This window comes from Diceros bicornis, chromosome 5, assembly GCF_020826845.1.
Source record: "Diceros bicornis minor isolate mBicDic1 chromosome 5, mDicBic1.mat.cur, whole genome shotgun sequence".
NCBI classification, from domain to species: Eukaryota; Metazoa; Chordata; class Mammalia; order Perissodactyla; family Rhinocerotidae; genus Diceros; species Diceros bicornis.
Window position 1 is genome coordinate 97,761,103 of NC_080744.1, and position 14,748 is coordinate 97,775,850.

At 51.2% G+C, this 14,748-nt stretch overlaps 1 protein-coding gene across 7 annotated transcripts in view; it reads right to left on the bottom strand.

Annotated features, from left to right (window-relative positions):
• CEMIP (cell migration inducing hyaluronidase 1) overlaps window positions 1-11,673 on the bottom strand; it is a 159,619-nt gene extending 147,946 nt beyond the window's left edge. For 3 of the 7 annotated variants that reach the window (XM_058542596.1, XM_058542595.1, XM_058542593.1), the window contains exon 1: window positions 8,275-11,582. In XM_058542596.1, the coding sequence (XP_058398579.1) occupies window positions 8,275-8,429 (155 nt within the window). In that variant the 5' untranslated portion in view covers window positions 8,430-11,582. Of the gene's footprint in view, window positions 1-8,274 lie in introns of all 7 variants that reach the window. The other 4 variants (XM_058542592.1, XM_058542591.1, XM_058542598.1 and 1 more) reach the window with 4 other exon arrangements.
• Between the last annotated feature and the right edge of the window lie 3,075 nt (window positions 11,674-14,748).

The window sequence follows — 14,748 nt, forward strand, 5'->3', positions numbered from 1 at the left end:
CCTCTGCAGACTCAGAGCATCTGCTTCATCCAGTTAAGCTTTTCCAACATCTGAGCTGGACCAGCGACCTTCACAGTGACTACCACCTTCTTTCCCAGGGTGAGTTTTACATGAAAATTTCATCCCTTTACCCTACATTCCTTCCACCATCTCTGCTGCAGGTCAGTCAAACAAGGCAGTTAGGAATTTTCCCAGGAATTGATAATTAATTATGAAGGTGATTACAGAAATCAGCACAGAGGCCACAGGATGAAGTCTGGAACATTCGGGACCCCACACTGCGACTGGATAGGGAGAACAGGGACGGGTCAGTCTGGAGGGATAAGCCTGAAGGTTCAGGAATATGAATCTCGGGAAATTTGCCTCAAAGGCTTGGGGCTTTCCCTGCAGAGGGACCAGATCTCACGCTGGCAGGGACTCAGGCCACAAGGTCCCCAAACACTTCCAATTTAACATCCCTCTCCTGCCTTCCATGCCTTGTTGCCCTGGCACCAATAATTCACCCTGGGCAGTGCAACTTTCCTTATTGCCTTTGCTGGGTCCTGGCAGCCACATTCTCAGGGGAGAACTGGTATTCTGGAATGAACTTCCCATCAAGAACACCACCCTTAGGACTGAGGAACACCAGCCCAACCCAAGCCACCTGCTGCCAGGAACAATGGCCTAACCTTCACCTATTGATTACACCCCTCCCTCATCAAAGTCACGTCATTTAAAAGCCAAACTCCCTGACTCAGCTTTTAAGGACCATCACCACCTGCCCCCGCCTTTATGATCTCATTTCCAGCCACAGGGAACTTGGAGCCCTTCCCCTGGTATCTGTCTTCTGGATTCTCTGAACCTAGTTCAGGCTCTTCCTGCCTTCCTAATCCTCCTTGTTCTGCCAGCAAACTGGACTGTCCTTCCAGGCCTGATCACATGTCAATCTGCAGTGCTTTCACATTGTTCGCACCTTTCTCCCAGCACAGACTGGAGGCAGCCGAGGGTCTGTCTGTCTCCTCAACTGGACTGTGAGCTTCTCCATTGCAGGGAGGTGCAACGGAGTCATTTCTGGAATCTCAGGAGGCCAGAAAGAATCAGTGAATCAACAATGAGTGCATCTGGGTTGCAATTACTCTCAAACTGCTTCACTATGAATTATGATATCCCCATAAATTATAACAATATAATATATAACATAGTAATATAATAAGTTATAGTATTCCCATAAACATGCTTTCTCAGAAGTCAAGAATCAAGCAACATCAGTCATTATTCAGAGCACAGGCTTTTGGACTCACACAGACCTGGGTCCTGTTCCAGCTCCATCATCTCCAGCCGAGTGAGCTCAGGTGGATCTCACCGAGTCTTCTCCATCTGGCGCCTTGCTCAGAGTGGTCAGGAGGATTAAATGAGGCGATGCATGTAAAGTTCTTTGCACGGTGCCTGAACTCAGTAAGTGCTCAGTAGCACTGGATATTAATAATAATGTGGGAATAACCACAGGGCACTGGACTACAGACCTGTGAGGAGGTGACTGGTGGGCTCTGATTCCATTTAATTCCCAAAGCAGAATACACAAGAGTCAGCATCAATTTATCCACCAACAAATGTATATGTCTGAGAGGCTGGCGCTCAGATGCAGGACTCATGCATTTGTATATCTAATAAATATTTGAGTACCTACTATGTGCCAGTCCTTGGGAATAAAAGAGAACATGAAAGAGTTCTGAGCCCAGGGATGTCCTGTCCTAAATGAAGAAACAACTGTCTTGTATCGGGAGGCGGCTGAGATGCAAGCCGACCCTCTACTCCACACGGAGGGAAACCCCAGCCTCCCGCCCCACGTTTCCCAGAATGGCCACCAAAGGGCCCTGTGGGAAGCAGGCACGCACCATTCAGAGTGTGACTATACTCTCTCTGTTCCCCGGACCTTGGAGAGCTGATGTCCTCAAACAACCTCAGCAGAACAGAAGCTCAAGTTCATGCTTATTAAGCAAGATTCCATAGAAGCATCTTTTTTGTATGTTAAAACAGCTTCTTATTAAAGGAACTGTATATGGAGATGTTTTAAGTAAAAATGAACTTCACTATATGGTCACACTCAGAAAATCCCAGGATATGTTTATATGTTACCATTTGTAACAACATTACCCAATGATTTTAAAATTTAAAACAGATTTAAGCTCCTTCTCAGCCCCCTAGAAAGCTAATGGATAGACACAACCCACAGTTAAGTGGTCAGAGGGATCTTCGAGCCTCTTCAAAGCTGCAAACCAAACAGACACCCCCGAGATTACTGTGCCTCTTTATTTTTACAAAATAATTTAAGTGAGAAGAAATCCTTGCTTATGGAAGTTCCAAAGCCAAAATTCTACAACTGCTTTCTCTTTCACTACCAGGAATTGAATTGAGAAATCTGATGAACTCAGCGCCCTCTGAAGAAGTCACAGACATCGTGTGTCAACTATTCTTCAATTAAAAAAAAAGTCACAGGGGCCGGCCCGGTGGCGCAAGCGGTTAAGTGCGCGCGCTCCGCTGCGGCGGCCCGGGGTTCGCTGGTTCGGATCCCGGGCGCGCACCGACGCACTGCTTGGTAAGCCATGCTGTGGCGGCGTCCCATATAAAGTGGAGGAAGATAGGCACAGATGTTAGCCCAGGGCCGTCTTCCTCAGCAAAAAAAAGAGGAGGATTGGCGGATGTTAGCTCAGGGCTGATCTCCTCACAAAAAAAAAAAAAAAAAAAAAAAAAGTCACAGATATAGTGACCATCAGCCCAGCAGAATTTGCAACATTCTTCCATGGAACACCACAGTTCCTTCCTCTCCAAAAAGGCAGATAAGCAAGGAAGAAGGGAAGAGATGGGCTCAGACCATGTGGAAGTCTGAAGAGGACTCATGCACCTCTCTTCCACACTTTCCCTAATTGTCCGACACCCCAATTCAAACCAACAGGTAGGCAAAGAGCTGGAGGCACCTTCAGCGTCACCAAAAGCCTGTTGCCTGTGCCCAGCAGTGATCTCTGCGTGGGAAAAGACGGGAGCCAAAAGGAAGGTAACCAGCTCATTCCAACCACGAGCCCTGGAGGGGGCGTTTACCAGGGTTGGGAGGAGGGGGAGGCGAGGTGCAGAATTTAAGAGAGAACAAAAACACTCAGCCATCAACATAACTAATGTAATGCAACCTTTTAAAAATCGAAATTCATTCAAAAAAATCCATACTGAACCAAATATCAAAATTTTAAATAAAGACAGGATCAGTATTACTTGTTTTTCCTTTTGCCCCCAGTGCACACATATACTCGTGTCTCAAAAAAGGCTGTAGAGTCGCTTGCGAGGCCCGGGCTCAGCTGTGAGAGCAGTTGGGTGCAGCCTGGGGATGGCTGCAGGAGGGAGGAGAAAGGAGCGAAGCACACTCATGGCTTAGCAATGTTGGTGAAAAACAACCTTTTGCTGAGTAACATGGAAATGGATCTGAAACATATGGATTAAATTTCTCCGAAAATAAACACAATTTTTAAAGGAAAGGAAAAGTACTTAGCCACGATGTTTGAGGTTTTCCTGAACCCAAACCTTTGGAAAATTAGCATACGCGTGAATTACTCAGTGCCTGTAATATGGTCAGCTTTGAAATAGGCGTGTCATAAACCACCAGTTTGTTTTAAAAAAACAAACTATGGTTTGTCCAAATCTGCTCCCCTCCTCACTCCTCTTGACGTTCAGTCCTGTTGTTCTTTATAGGAAGGAGAACAGCTCTGCACACTCACTGTTACCTGAGAGGCTCTGGAGACCTGGGAATCACGGGGGCTTGAGGAGACAAAGCTGAGAGTAACTGTCCCCAACACAAAGAGCCAAGAGCCAGACAAGAGCCCTGGAAAGACGGCAGGTACATGATGCACTGGACTAGGAGCTAGACAGATGTCCAAGGTGCCATCCTGTACCAGCTCTGCACTTTTAGGCATCCGTGTCCTCATCGCCCACCTGCCGACACTACTGGCCCCAAGGGGAATGGAGGCAGATGGCACGGTGAGAGCCGCGCAGCAGCCACTGTATCCAAGTGGACAGCTCGGGCTGGCCACTGACCACCCCCCAGATAGTTCCATGGGATCTAGGGAATCAGTGTCTTTGCTCAGGGCAACCTAGGAGCCAGCCTAAGTCCAGCCGCAGGAAGCAGGCAGAAGCTGAATCCCCGTGGTTTGGGAGTCAAGTCTGCAATTCAGGGAGTTCCAGTTTCCACGGCGATGAGGGCTGATGCAAAGACCTCTGGATACAAGGGCAGATGTCCCCAGATAGTGAGGCTGCTGATCACCCACTAGCACTCCAGTCTTCCCTGACACTGCCCAGCTCAACAGGTTGTTGGTCTGGTAGGCAGAACGAGCCCCAGGCAACTGCAGATGCCCATCCCAGAGGGACACCTCATCTGCCCCTGCCCTCCATTGGGGTTCCTCACATTCCAGTGGACTTCTTCCAGAGGTGGAGTGTTGTCTAAATTCTCCAGACTGAAGATGACTTACTTTCGTCACCTTAAATCAGTCACATGATTGTTTTTAGAGCTGGCTTCATGCCCAGAGGGGTTCTTCAGATCCCTTCTAAGGACTAGGACCACCCATCAGTGAGGGGTGGGGCTCTCTGGGTATTGTCCCATTCAGAGTATCAATTTCCTCCTTAAGAAGAGCTTTGTAAGAAGCACAAAGCAGCCACAGCTTGAACAGGAACCTTCCGCCTCACCCTGGGCCAGCAGAACTTTTCCATTCTTACACTTCTGGCTTACAATCCCTTTTCAAATCCCACTTTCAAAAACATCCTGCATTCAAATTTGGCTGCTTTACATCAATGAAAAGGGATGTAAGATCCTGGATAGAATTTGTCGAGTCTTATACCCTGGAAATAAGCTATTTTTTTTTCTTGCCAAATTTATGGAATTTGAAAAATCTTGGGAGATTAGACAAGATTGATTGACAAGGCTGAAAATAAAAATCCCATTTTGCAAGAAGCTCACAGCTCTATTTGCCTCCTCTGGTGGTCAGCTACAGCTTGATTTTCCTGACTTAGCACCTGTCACACACCCTTTCCTACTGGTGGCCCATGTACCCCACATTTGTTAGACTGACACACACAGGATAATTTTGGTTTCATTTGACTGAAAACTGTTGACACAAAAACCAGCAAGACATCCAGAATACTAAGACATACCAAGACAAACCACAATAAAACTAAGATACTATTAATATGACCGCCAAAAGCAAAATGAAATGATTCAGGACAGAGGTTTTCAAACTGTGCTCCTTGGAACACACAGAGCTCTGTGAATCCCTTGGGGGCCTGAACACAAAAACCAAGCCCCTATTCCCAGGCACAGCCACTTTGTATCCTGGTTTATCAACTGGATTTAGTAAGATTTTGTTGGAAAAAAACAAAACGAAACATTTTATAGTTAAAATAATTTTAAACCACTGGGCTAAGAGACTAAATGCCCCGGAGACCCACAGCTGCTCAGACAGACTCTCTCTTCTGCCAGGTATTGCCAAAGGTCTGGGCAGCTAAGGGAGCTTATACACCTGAGGCAGGTAAGGAGCTTCATGAAGCTGAGAGCATGGAGGAGGTGAGCAGCTTAGGCCTGTCTGTGCTTCTGGATCTTTTCCCATGGCCATCTGTCTGTGTGGAATGCCTTCTGAACTCCACTCCCCACATCCTACCTTTGCCCCACCAGAAAATTCCTGTGAACTCCTGCTAATCCTTCCAGACTTCAAGTCCTTCTCAGGATGCTTCCTGGGATGTTCTCTGGCTTTTCCCTCCCCCAGCAGGCCCCCCACCAGCCACTCCTCCTGACCCCTCTGTCCCAGCCCCATCACACCACACGGCAACTTCTGATGCAGACATGTGCTGCCCACACTGGACTGTTAGCTCTGGAGGGCAGGCCATCGATTCACCTCGGCCTCCCTTGGGGCCAGCACAGGCCTTGTTGTAGACGACCAAACCCTGTGCTCGAGTTCCTCTCTGCTTCTGCAGGTGGCGGCAGGTGACACACGTGTTTGGCTGACCAGAATGCATCTGTGACTACCAGCTCATCCTCACAGGATGCCACAGGAAGGGGCTGAGGAAGATAACTGAGCTTTAAATTTCATTTTCAGGTTCAAAAAAAAAAAGGCTGTGATCTTCAGAGCCAAGTAAAGTTGTTTAAATGTAAACACGCATTCTCAGTGTCTGCAACCAGAGTGAGATGAAATTCCCCAAGTGATCTCTTAATACCATCGAAATTGCACTCAAATGCCTCTGCAATGGTCTTGTACTTAAAAGTAACTTGGTCCAGAGAGCTTTGGAAAATTTATTATGACAGGAAAAAGGGGAAACTCAAAGGGGTTCAAGATATTTAGTCTACTGATAAGACAGCTTAGGAGCCACAACAATTATCTGCAAGAATTTGGAGGGGCGTTATAAGGTCATTAGGAGGATGCAGACCAGCTGTGCCCCATCTACTCGGACATCAGAAACTGACTTAACTTACACTAAAAAGAATTGAGCTAGAATCACAGAAAGTGGGCGATGATGTAGGTCCCGGAGACTAAAGGGGAGCTCCTTGGACCAGCAGCATCACCTGGGAGCTCGTTGGAAATGCAGATGCTCAGGCCCTGCCCCAGATCTGCGCAATCAGAACTTGCATTTTAACAAGCTCTCCTCTGATTCGCTTGCATATTCAAGTCTAAGAGGCACCGGCCACTACACTCTCCACAGTCCCACAGGCTGCGTCCCTGCCTTACAGCCCTAAAGACTCAGGCCAACAGCATGAACTCCTGACCCCAGAGAAGGCCAAACGGTGCAGCAGCCTCTGGGGAAGGCTGAGGCCCTCCTGCCCCCTTGTGACATCTAGAAACAGGAGTGGCAGTCATCTGGCGTGGATACTTGACATGCCAGAGGGCCCAGCTCTTAGCCGTGCCGTCCCTGTAACAGAAAATGCCGAATGGCTGAGCTCTTCTGTGGACAGCTGATGTGAAAAGACCACAGGGCTTTCCAAAGAGTTGTCTGTCAGAGCACTTTAAACCCAAGCTGTATCTAAATCTATCCTGTGGCTGCCCTTGCAGAAGATTCAAAGATAAGGCCTCAGCAGTTTCCCAATGCAAGGTGCCAGACTGTCTAGAGCTGGAGAGAGAAACCTGCTCTGAGCACCAGGGGGAGGAAAGCAGGCCTGTTGTGCCCCCCAAGACTCACTCACTTGCAGGAGTGGGAAAGGAAGGGTGGATTTGCATTCCTGGAGCCAAGCTGAGCCTAGAGAGGGGCCCTGGAAAATAACAGGGGCAGGGAAGAGTGGCAGTTCCTCTCCCTCTGGGTGGGCAAGTGTGTTTTCCTGGCACCGAGGGAACTAAGCAGAAAGCAAATGTATATTTGATGACATTTCTCTGCATGCAGCCTCACTTCTGAAGAGCCAAGTTCAAACAAAGCCCGGCACCAGAGCAGAGAGAAGAAAAAGAAAGGATTGGGGAACCCACCAGAGAGGCTAGGTGGCCCCTGGAGGGAGTGGGCTAGGGCAATGAGGTGTAGATATTCATAAGAGTCATCATGATAGCCCCCATAGTCCTACCCAATTTACCAATGTTCCCATGTGCCAGGTTCTCGAGAAAAGAGGCTCAGGGCCCAACTGAACAGCTGGCAAAACAGTCAAAAGGATCTCAGCAGTAGGAAGTCTTCCTCCATTCCCATCACCACCCCAAACCTCCTACCGACCTAACCAGATACCAGAGAGTAATGTGATCTTGTCCCGTTCACTGTTAAAAGGAAAGTGAGCTGCCTCCTTATTTTGGTAAAAACCAAGCCAAAGGAGACACTGATGCATTACTCTCATGAGATCAAACATCTGGGTATTTGCCATCATGAGGAAAGCATACATGGTTCATGCATATGGGATCCTGTGGATGGAACCCATAATCATAACTTTGTTCCCTGTAGGAACCCAAACCCCATGCTTGCATTTCTCATTTGAGCTACAACTACAAATGCGAAAGGCAGTTATCCTAACAAATTGTGCTGCTCTGTCTATACCACAGAGGGACTACAAGGGGGTCACTTAAGCGGTGGGTTTCACAGGAGGCTGAGAGGAACTGAAGTCACCCCTCTCATCCCGCTGGCCTTCCCTGCTGAATGCCACACTTGCCATTTGATCTGTCTGTCCCAGTGACTCAGACACAGCTACAGCAGATAGAATGCCACAGGACCCATGGAGAAACCCCCTCTACCTCTCCCGCCCCCTCCTCCCCTCACTGCCCTGCACTCCAAGAGTGTTCTGTAGTTCAGTAGATTCCCTACCAGAAAGCTGTGTGTGCTGGAACCGGAGCCTGCATGAGAGTCCAGAAAGGAGAGCCAGGATGCCAGGGTCTGCCAGGGCCCACTTCCTCCTGCTCCATCCACATCACTGGGTCGATGAAAGTCACAGAAAGACTCCCTGCACGTGTGGACCACATCCTTTAGCTCCATTCCTTTCAGATGGAGGGAGCTAAGATTACTTCTGATCTACTAAGGAAAAAAAAAGATGGAAAATCTAAGAGCACCAGAATGTGAAACTGGCAGAAACACACACACATACACACACCTTTTAGAAAAAAAAATCTAACTGTAAGATTGGGCCCATTATAACTCCATTATCCAAACTTCTGTGGTGTGTCACATATTAATGATTTCTATCAGACAGAACCCCGAAGGCAGAGTTGGAGGGAATCTTCAAATCCAGCTGGGACCAAGTAAGTGGCCAGTGCTCCAGGCAGAGCGAGTGTCTTGGTCAGGATCTCATAGCTACACAAGGCTCAGACAGATGATAAGGACCACTCAGGGGGTTCCTTGACATGGTGCTGCCTCAGAGCAGTCAACCCTCACTTCACCCTGCAGTAATCCAGAAATGGGGCCATGGAGGCCACTCCCCATCAACACCCAAGAGAACTTCACCCCCAGCAAGACAAGGAGGCCCCTTCTAAAATCCTGCATTCTCTTTAGAGAAGGATTAGGAAGAACTGATCATCTGAACCAGAGGGCTGTGACAGTATTTTGAAAATGACTTACTTTATCTTTCCTCCAAGCGGTACAGGTGGGAAAAATAGATGACTGATTTGTCTTACACAAAAATTCTTCCATTTATCTTTGGCTAAGATTTTTTTGGCACTGTGATGAACTTCAGCACTTTCATCAGTTCCATCAACAAGTTCTCAAACATGAAAATAAAGTGGAGATGGAGTCCCTATCAAACAATTACTAGGTTAGGAGAGAGAGCAGAGGGCTGGGGAACATAATTCAAAAGAAATGCACAACTGTCTTTAAAATACACCTGTAGTCACTACCATTTTAAGAGCTTTCTCTCTGCTCAGCTCTGGGCTAAGTGCTCTACATCATGCCACCTAATTCTCACTAGGAACTGCGAGGTAGATTTTGCTGTCCCCAGTTTACAGACAAGGAAACAGGCAACTTTCTACAAGTCACACATCCTGTCTCCAAAAAAAAAAAAAAAAAAGATGCTTAATTGTTTTTACACTCCATGAAGCTTCATCAGTCACAAACAAAAGACCTTCTGAATTCCTTGCAATTTTAAAATGAAGGAAAATACACACTTCTGCGTATGTGGAGATGACAAAAAGAAGAGCCCCAACCAACATCATCTCTTATCAGAGAAGAGAGATGTTTAATCTGCACAGATTAACCCCTGCAGGTTCTCTCCTCCCTGTTTCCAAGCAACCAACTTGAAAAAATCATCTACTGGGCTAAAGAGGAACCATTGGAAGCTTCTTTAAGAGTGTTATGCACGTTGGAGGAAAAGATTAGGATCAGAAAACAGCATTCTTGCTTTTGCAAATGCATCCAAACATTCTCCATAAATTTGTTCTCTTTGATTCTTCTCCATTCTGTCACTGGTAACTGTGAAACTAATATATCCTCCCAATATCGTATTTACTAAATAACATAATAAAACATAACACGACCTTGTGCGGTGCACAGAAAGCAGTTTGAGCGGGGTGCCTAATTAAGTCTGGCATTATCTCACTGCCTCAGCAGGATGCTCAGGTGTCGCACATTTATAACATCTTTGAGGGGCCCCGCGGTGCCACAGGAACGCCACAGAAGTCCCCTGTGACACCACACCAGAGGCCGCGCCCAGAGCTCAGCAGCAGGCCGGTCTAGGACCCGGCCACAAACCGCAGCCTCCCTTTATGCTCCTGAGTGGCTCACGCCGCCTCGGGACAGGATACCGAGGGCTCCCGCATTCCAGCCGTCTCTCTCCTCCTGCCCTGCGCCCCAAGGCCCTGAGTCTGGGAGGAGAGCGCGCGACTTCCCCGGAGACCCGGGGCCACAGACCCGGAGTGGAGGCAGCGGCTGGGAGCTGTCCATGGTGGTGCTGCGCCTGGGCACGCAGAGCCGCCGGCTCCCCGCCCCGGGGCGCGCCCGGGATCACTTTCCAGACCGCCGGAATGGAGTGACTGGCTCTCAGGCTCACCGTCTCCGGGATGGGGCTGCAGCCAAGCACTGGCTCACACATCAAAAGGTTAGTTTAAAAAGGGAGTTCTCACCTGTGGGCAGCGTTGGCTGCACAGAGCAGGACTCAGGACTTCAACCCCGGCTGCTGGCGGCACGTCTGGGACGACCGTAGTGTTCGACCCCGGGAACCAAGCTGCGGCGGTCGCTGAGAGCGCTGAGAGCGGGTCTGCGGCTGAGGACCTCGGACGCACTGAGCTCCTTTCTCAAGAGCATATGCGTCCCGCCGGCTCCATTCCAGAATGTTTCTGGCCGTCGTTCCCAGAGTGGCGAGCAGGAGACCTGGCCTCGGCCCTGGCCTGTGCTCCGCCAGGTCCCTGCCTTTCCTCCCAACCTAATTTGACCCTTCTTGGAGCTGACGTCCCTTGCAAGGGACCATCAAACCCTCTTCCAGCGAGGCCAGGTTTGGAATCTCAGTCTAAACATCAGCAGGAGCCCTCCTGTCATCTAACATTCAATTGCCTCCACCCGGTCCCGCGCGGATGCCTGCGCGACGCTGGGTGCCTAGCGCTGTCCGGGAGTGCGCGAGCGAGGTGATAGCGGGAGGCGGAGGGAAACCAGAAGGAGGACCCTGCTGAGGACCAGCAGCAGGGCGCAGACCTGTTGCCAGGCGCACGCACACTAGTGCACAGTGAGCCGGCTCCCTGTCGGCTGGACTCTGGGACCTGACCCTCGGAGCAGTCCCTCCTTGGAGAGACACTGTCCGGGGCGCAAGACCCCCGAGCCATTCAGAAGGGAGGACTCTACGGAAAGCAAGGATCTGCCCCCCGCTGGATGCGCTCCGGGACACCGGCGCCCCCGGCACCTGCTGTTTGTCAAGGATCACACGACCGCAAAGAAATCTCAGAGGACAGTGACAGGGGCGTGTGCCCATCAACAGACGTGTGGACAGACAGACAGACGGACTGCACAGCGCAGAGTGGACAAACAGAAGCCAAAGACGGGTAACGTTTTCCCTAAGACGGGTGGAGGCGCCAGACCCCCGTTCTTTCCTTCCCTCCAAGGCTTGGGCGGTCAGCGTAGCCCTCTTACCTCCCGGTGGGTAGCCGAAACAGTGCCACGCCTCGCGGGCCAGGAGCGCAGCGGCCGGGAGTTCTGGGAGCAAGCACACCGACGGGCCCCGGAGCTCCTGTGACGTGGGCTAGCAGAGGGATAGTTCGTCTGGGGAAGCGAGACTCAGAGCCTGGCCGCGTTCAGCCCGCCGGATCCTGGCCAGCCGCCGACACTCTCCGTGCCGCGTGCGCTCGCCGCGCTCCGCCCGATTGCCCTGCGCTGCACTCTGCCCGCGCGCTCCCTGGCCCGCCGGAGCAGCGGCTTTTATAGCAGCTGCGGCCGCAGCAGGCAGCGCCGGCTGGCTCCTCCCCGGGGCCCCTGACGCCCGCGCGCCACCGGCCCGCCCCCCGCCTAAGCTCCCCCCTCGCCCCGGCCGGACCCGGGCGGGCTCTGGCGGCCGCTCTGGGAGACGCAGACCCGAGCCCGCGGAGCCCCGGCGCGCGGGGTTCGGGCCGCAGCAGCCAGGTGAGGGCGCTGGAGCCCAGGACTCGTGGAGCGGCGTGGCGGCCGCCGAGAGCACGTTCCCGGGGCGCAGGGAGGTTAGGGTCGCCCGTGCGCGGGCTTACAACCCCCCTCGCGCCTGGTGGCTTCCCCAGAGGAGGAGAGGCCATCGAGGAGAAAGGAAGTCCTGCGTCTGCCGCAGAATCGCCGCGAGATGGGGTTCAGGGCTATTAAGTCTCACAATCTTTTTTTAACTTAGCAGCCGAGTGGCGTTAGAAAGAGATTCTGGTCTAGGGACCTAGCAGGTCCTCAGAGAGGGAAATGCGTGGGCTTTCCGTCAGAGAGAACTTCGTTTGAAACCAGAGTCAGACACACCAGTTATATGATTACGGACGAGGATTTGAACCTCTCTGGGCATCAGTTTCCTCATCAGGAAAACGGGTTCTATGATGCCTCCTCACCGGACTAGTAGGAGGACTTACATGAGGTCGCAGTAGTACGGGTGCCTAGTCCATAGTAGGTGCTCGGTAGGTTGGAATCCTTCCCGTCTGTGGGGGAGGGTCTGTTCCTCTTTAGACAGAGAGAGGTCCTCCAGGATCAAACCAAGAAGATGTGACAGCTCTAGACATTCCTCTGCCTCCGGAAACAGAACTAGGGGAAAGAGTCTGTGACAGGTCCCAAGGGCACCTGGAGTTGCCTCTGAACTCTGCCATTAACTTGCTGTGTGACCCAGTGCCATCTACTCCCCCTCTCTGGGTCTCTGTTGTTTGTAAAATGAAGGTTTGAAACCAGTTCTCCATCCCTTCCACTTTTTTGGAGCTTACAACTCAGCCCCCTCACCTGGTTAACTAGAGTCCTCCTAGAATATACAGTTCGTTCTTCCTTCCAGCCAGTGCCCTGTGAGAACCAACTCTGCAGGCAACATCCGCATTCTAGGCAGCACACACCAGCTCCATGAATCTAGTCTGGGCTTTGGGGCCAAGCTACAGTCAGATGGGAGCTGCTGTGTCTGTGTCCTTGATTACCTGGCTAAACTAGAGAAGCCATGCATTCCCTCTCCAGGCCTTTCCCAGAAAGCTGGTCTTCCCACTCACTGGGGTCAGTTATCAGGATTCTCAGCCCTTCCTTGACTTCTCGGGAGGTAACCAGCTGGATCCTATGGCAGGCCTCCCTCCTGAGCTTTTTCTCTCCAGCAAATTTAGGTGGAACCCACCCAAGTGCTCCCCTCCTCACGTGGTAATTCCTGGCTCCTTTCCTTTCCTAAGTTGGAGCCCCTGGACCCCAGGACCATTTGGAGGATGGTGAGCACCTGGCCCAGATGGAGAAAGGTTGGTCTTGAATCAGCCTTGCTTGGAGCAAGGAGAGCGACACATGAGATTTCCCCTCTGCCGTCAGGAGAGAGTAGATTTGAGGCCCATGGGGCACAGTCTCTGGTGGGAGGCCCCTTCCACAGGCATCGGAGTGATGAAACAGTAAAGGAGGACCCTCGTCTGGTGGTGGCTCTGAAAAGTGCTCAGTTATGTTTTCTCCAAGCACAGAAATGACCAGCATGTTCCTCTGGTGTCCACCTTTCTTCATCACAGCCCAGTGCCCCGGGGAAAGAGCAGCACTGACGAGGTGCAGACAGGCTCCGCGTGTCTGAAGCCAGGTTCTTCATCCGGGGCTCCATTGGGCACTTCCATGCAGCACTCCGTGATGGACGGAGTGTGCAGGTGGTTCTTCTTTGGTCAAATGCTGGCACATGGCTCTGGTGGAACTACTCCCACACTTCCCTCAATCCGAGATCTTGGCCCCATGAATGCAGATACAGGAACTGGTCAGGAAAGGCTGTGTTGGTTTCCTGGTTCTTGTCAGAATCTCCCAGCAGAGTCTCCAGATACAGAGGAAATGCTCTTAAATGGTGTGAACCTCCGCCCAGGAAGCCTGCTGTGTGTTTGCCTCCAGCCCACCTTCCTGAGTGGGATGCAGCCCCTCAACCATGTGTGTGTAGCGGAAGGCCCGCCTGCTCCCTGCTCCACGAGCTGCCCACGTCTGGCATTTTCAGTCAGCTGGCAGGATCCAATCTGTCCCTTAGAGCAAGAGTCAGCACACTCTACCTGCTGGCCAGCAAAGCCAATACCCTGCCCCCTAGCAGCCTGCCTGTGTGAAGTTTGAAAGGCTGGCCACTCCTGTGGCTCCATCCTCCAAGCCTGATAACCTGCTTTTCCCAGAAAAACAGCAGGCAAGCCTGAGGAGAGAGGGAGCATGGAGAGGTGGGGAGCAGGACGCAGCCGGGATAAGGAGCCAGCGGGCTGTTGGCTTCAAGGCTTCCAGCAGACTCCACAGGATATTAACACCTCTGGCATCCCAATCCTAAGAGAAGAGGCTCAGGAATAATGAGCATATTTAAATTCGACCAACAGGGGTCGCCCTTGGACACCGAGCCTGAAGCAGGCCTCTGAAAGGGGAAATCCCAGCCCTGGGCCCTGGGGCCAGATTTCCAGGACTAACAGCTGGTCGGTTCCTGTTTTGCTGGATGCAGATGAGGTTCCCTGGCGAGAAGAGACAAATCCTCAATTTTTCTGGTGAGTGGAGGTCTGCGTTGGAATTGGGACAAGAAGTCCTAGAACACTGGCCGACGGCTCAGGAGCTCTAAGAACGCATTTCCACACCTTCCTCTCCAGGCTCTTCCCTACCACAGAGAAAGAGCGTCCTTTCCTGTGTTCCTTATCTCTAAAATACATGTAAACTGATGCGTGTGTAATGCTGTTTTCATATCACGTATTTCTTTTT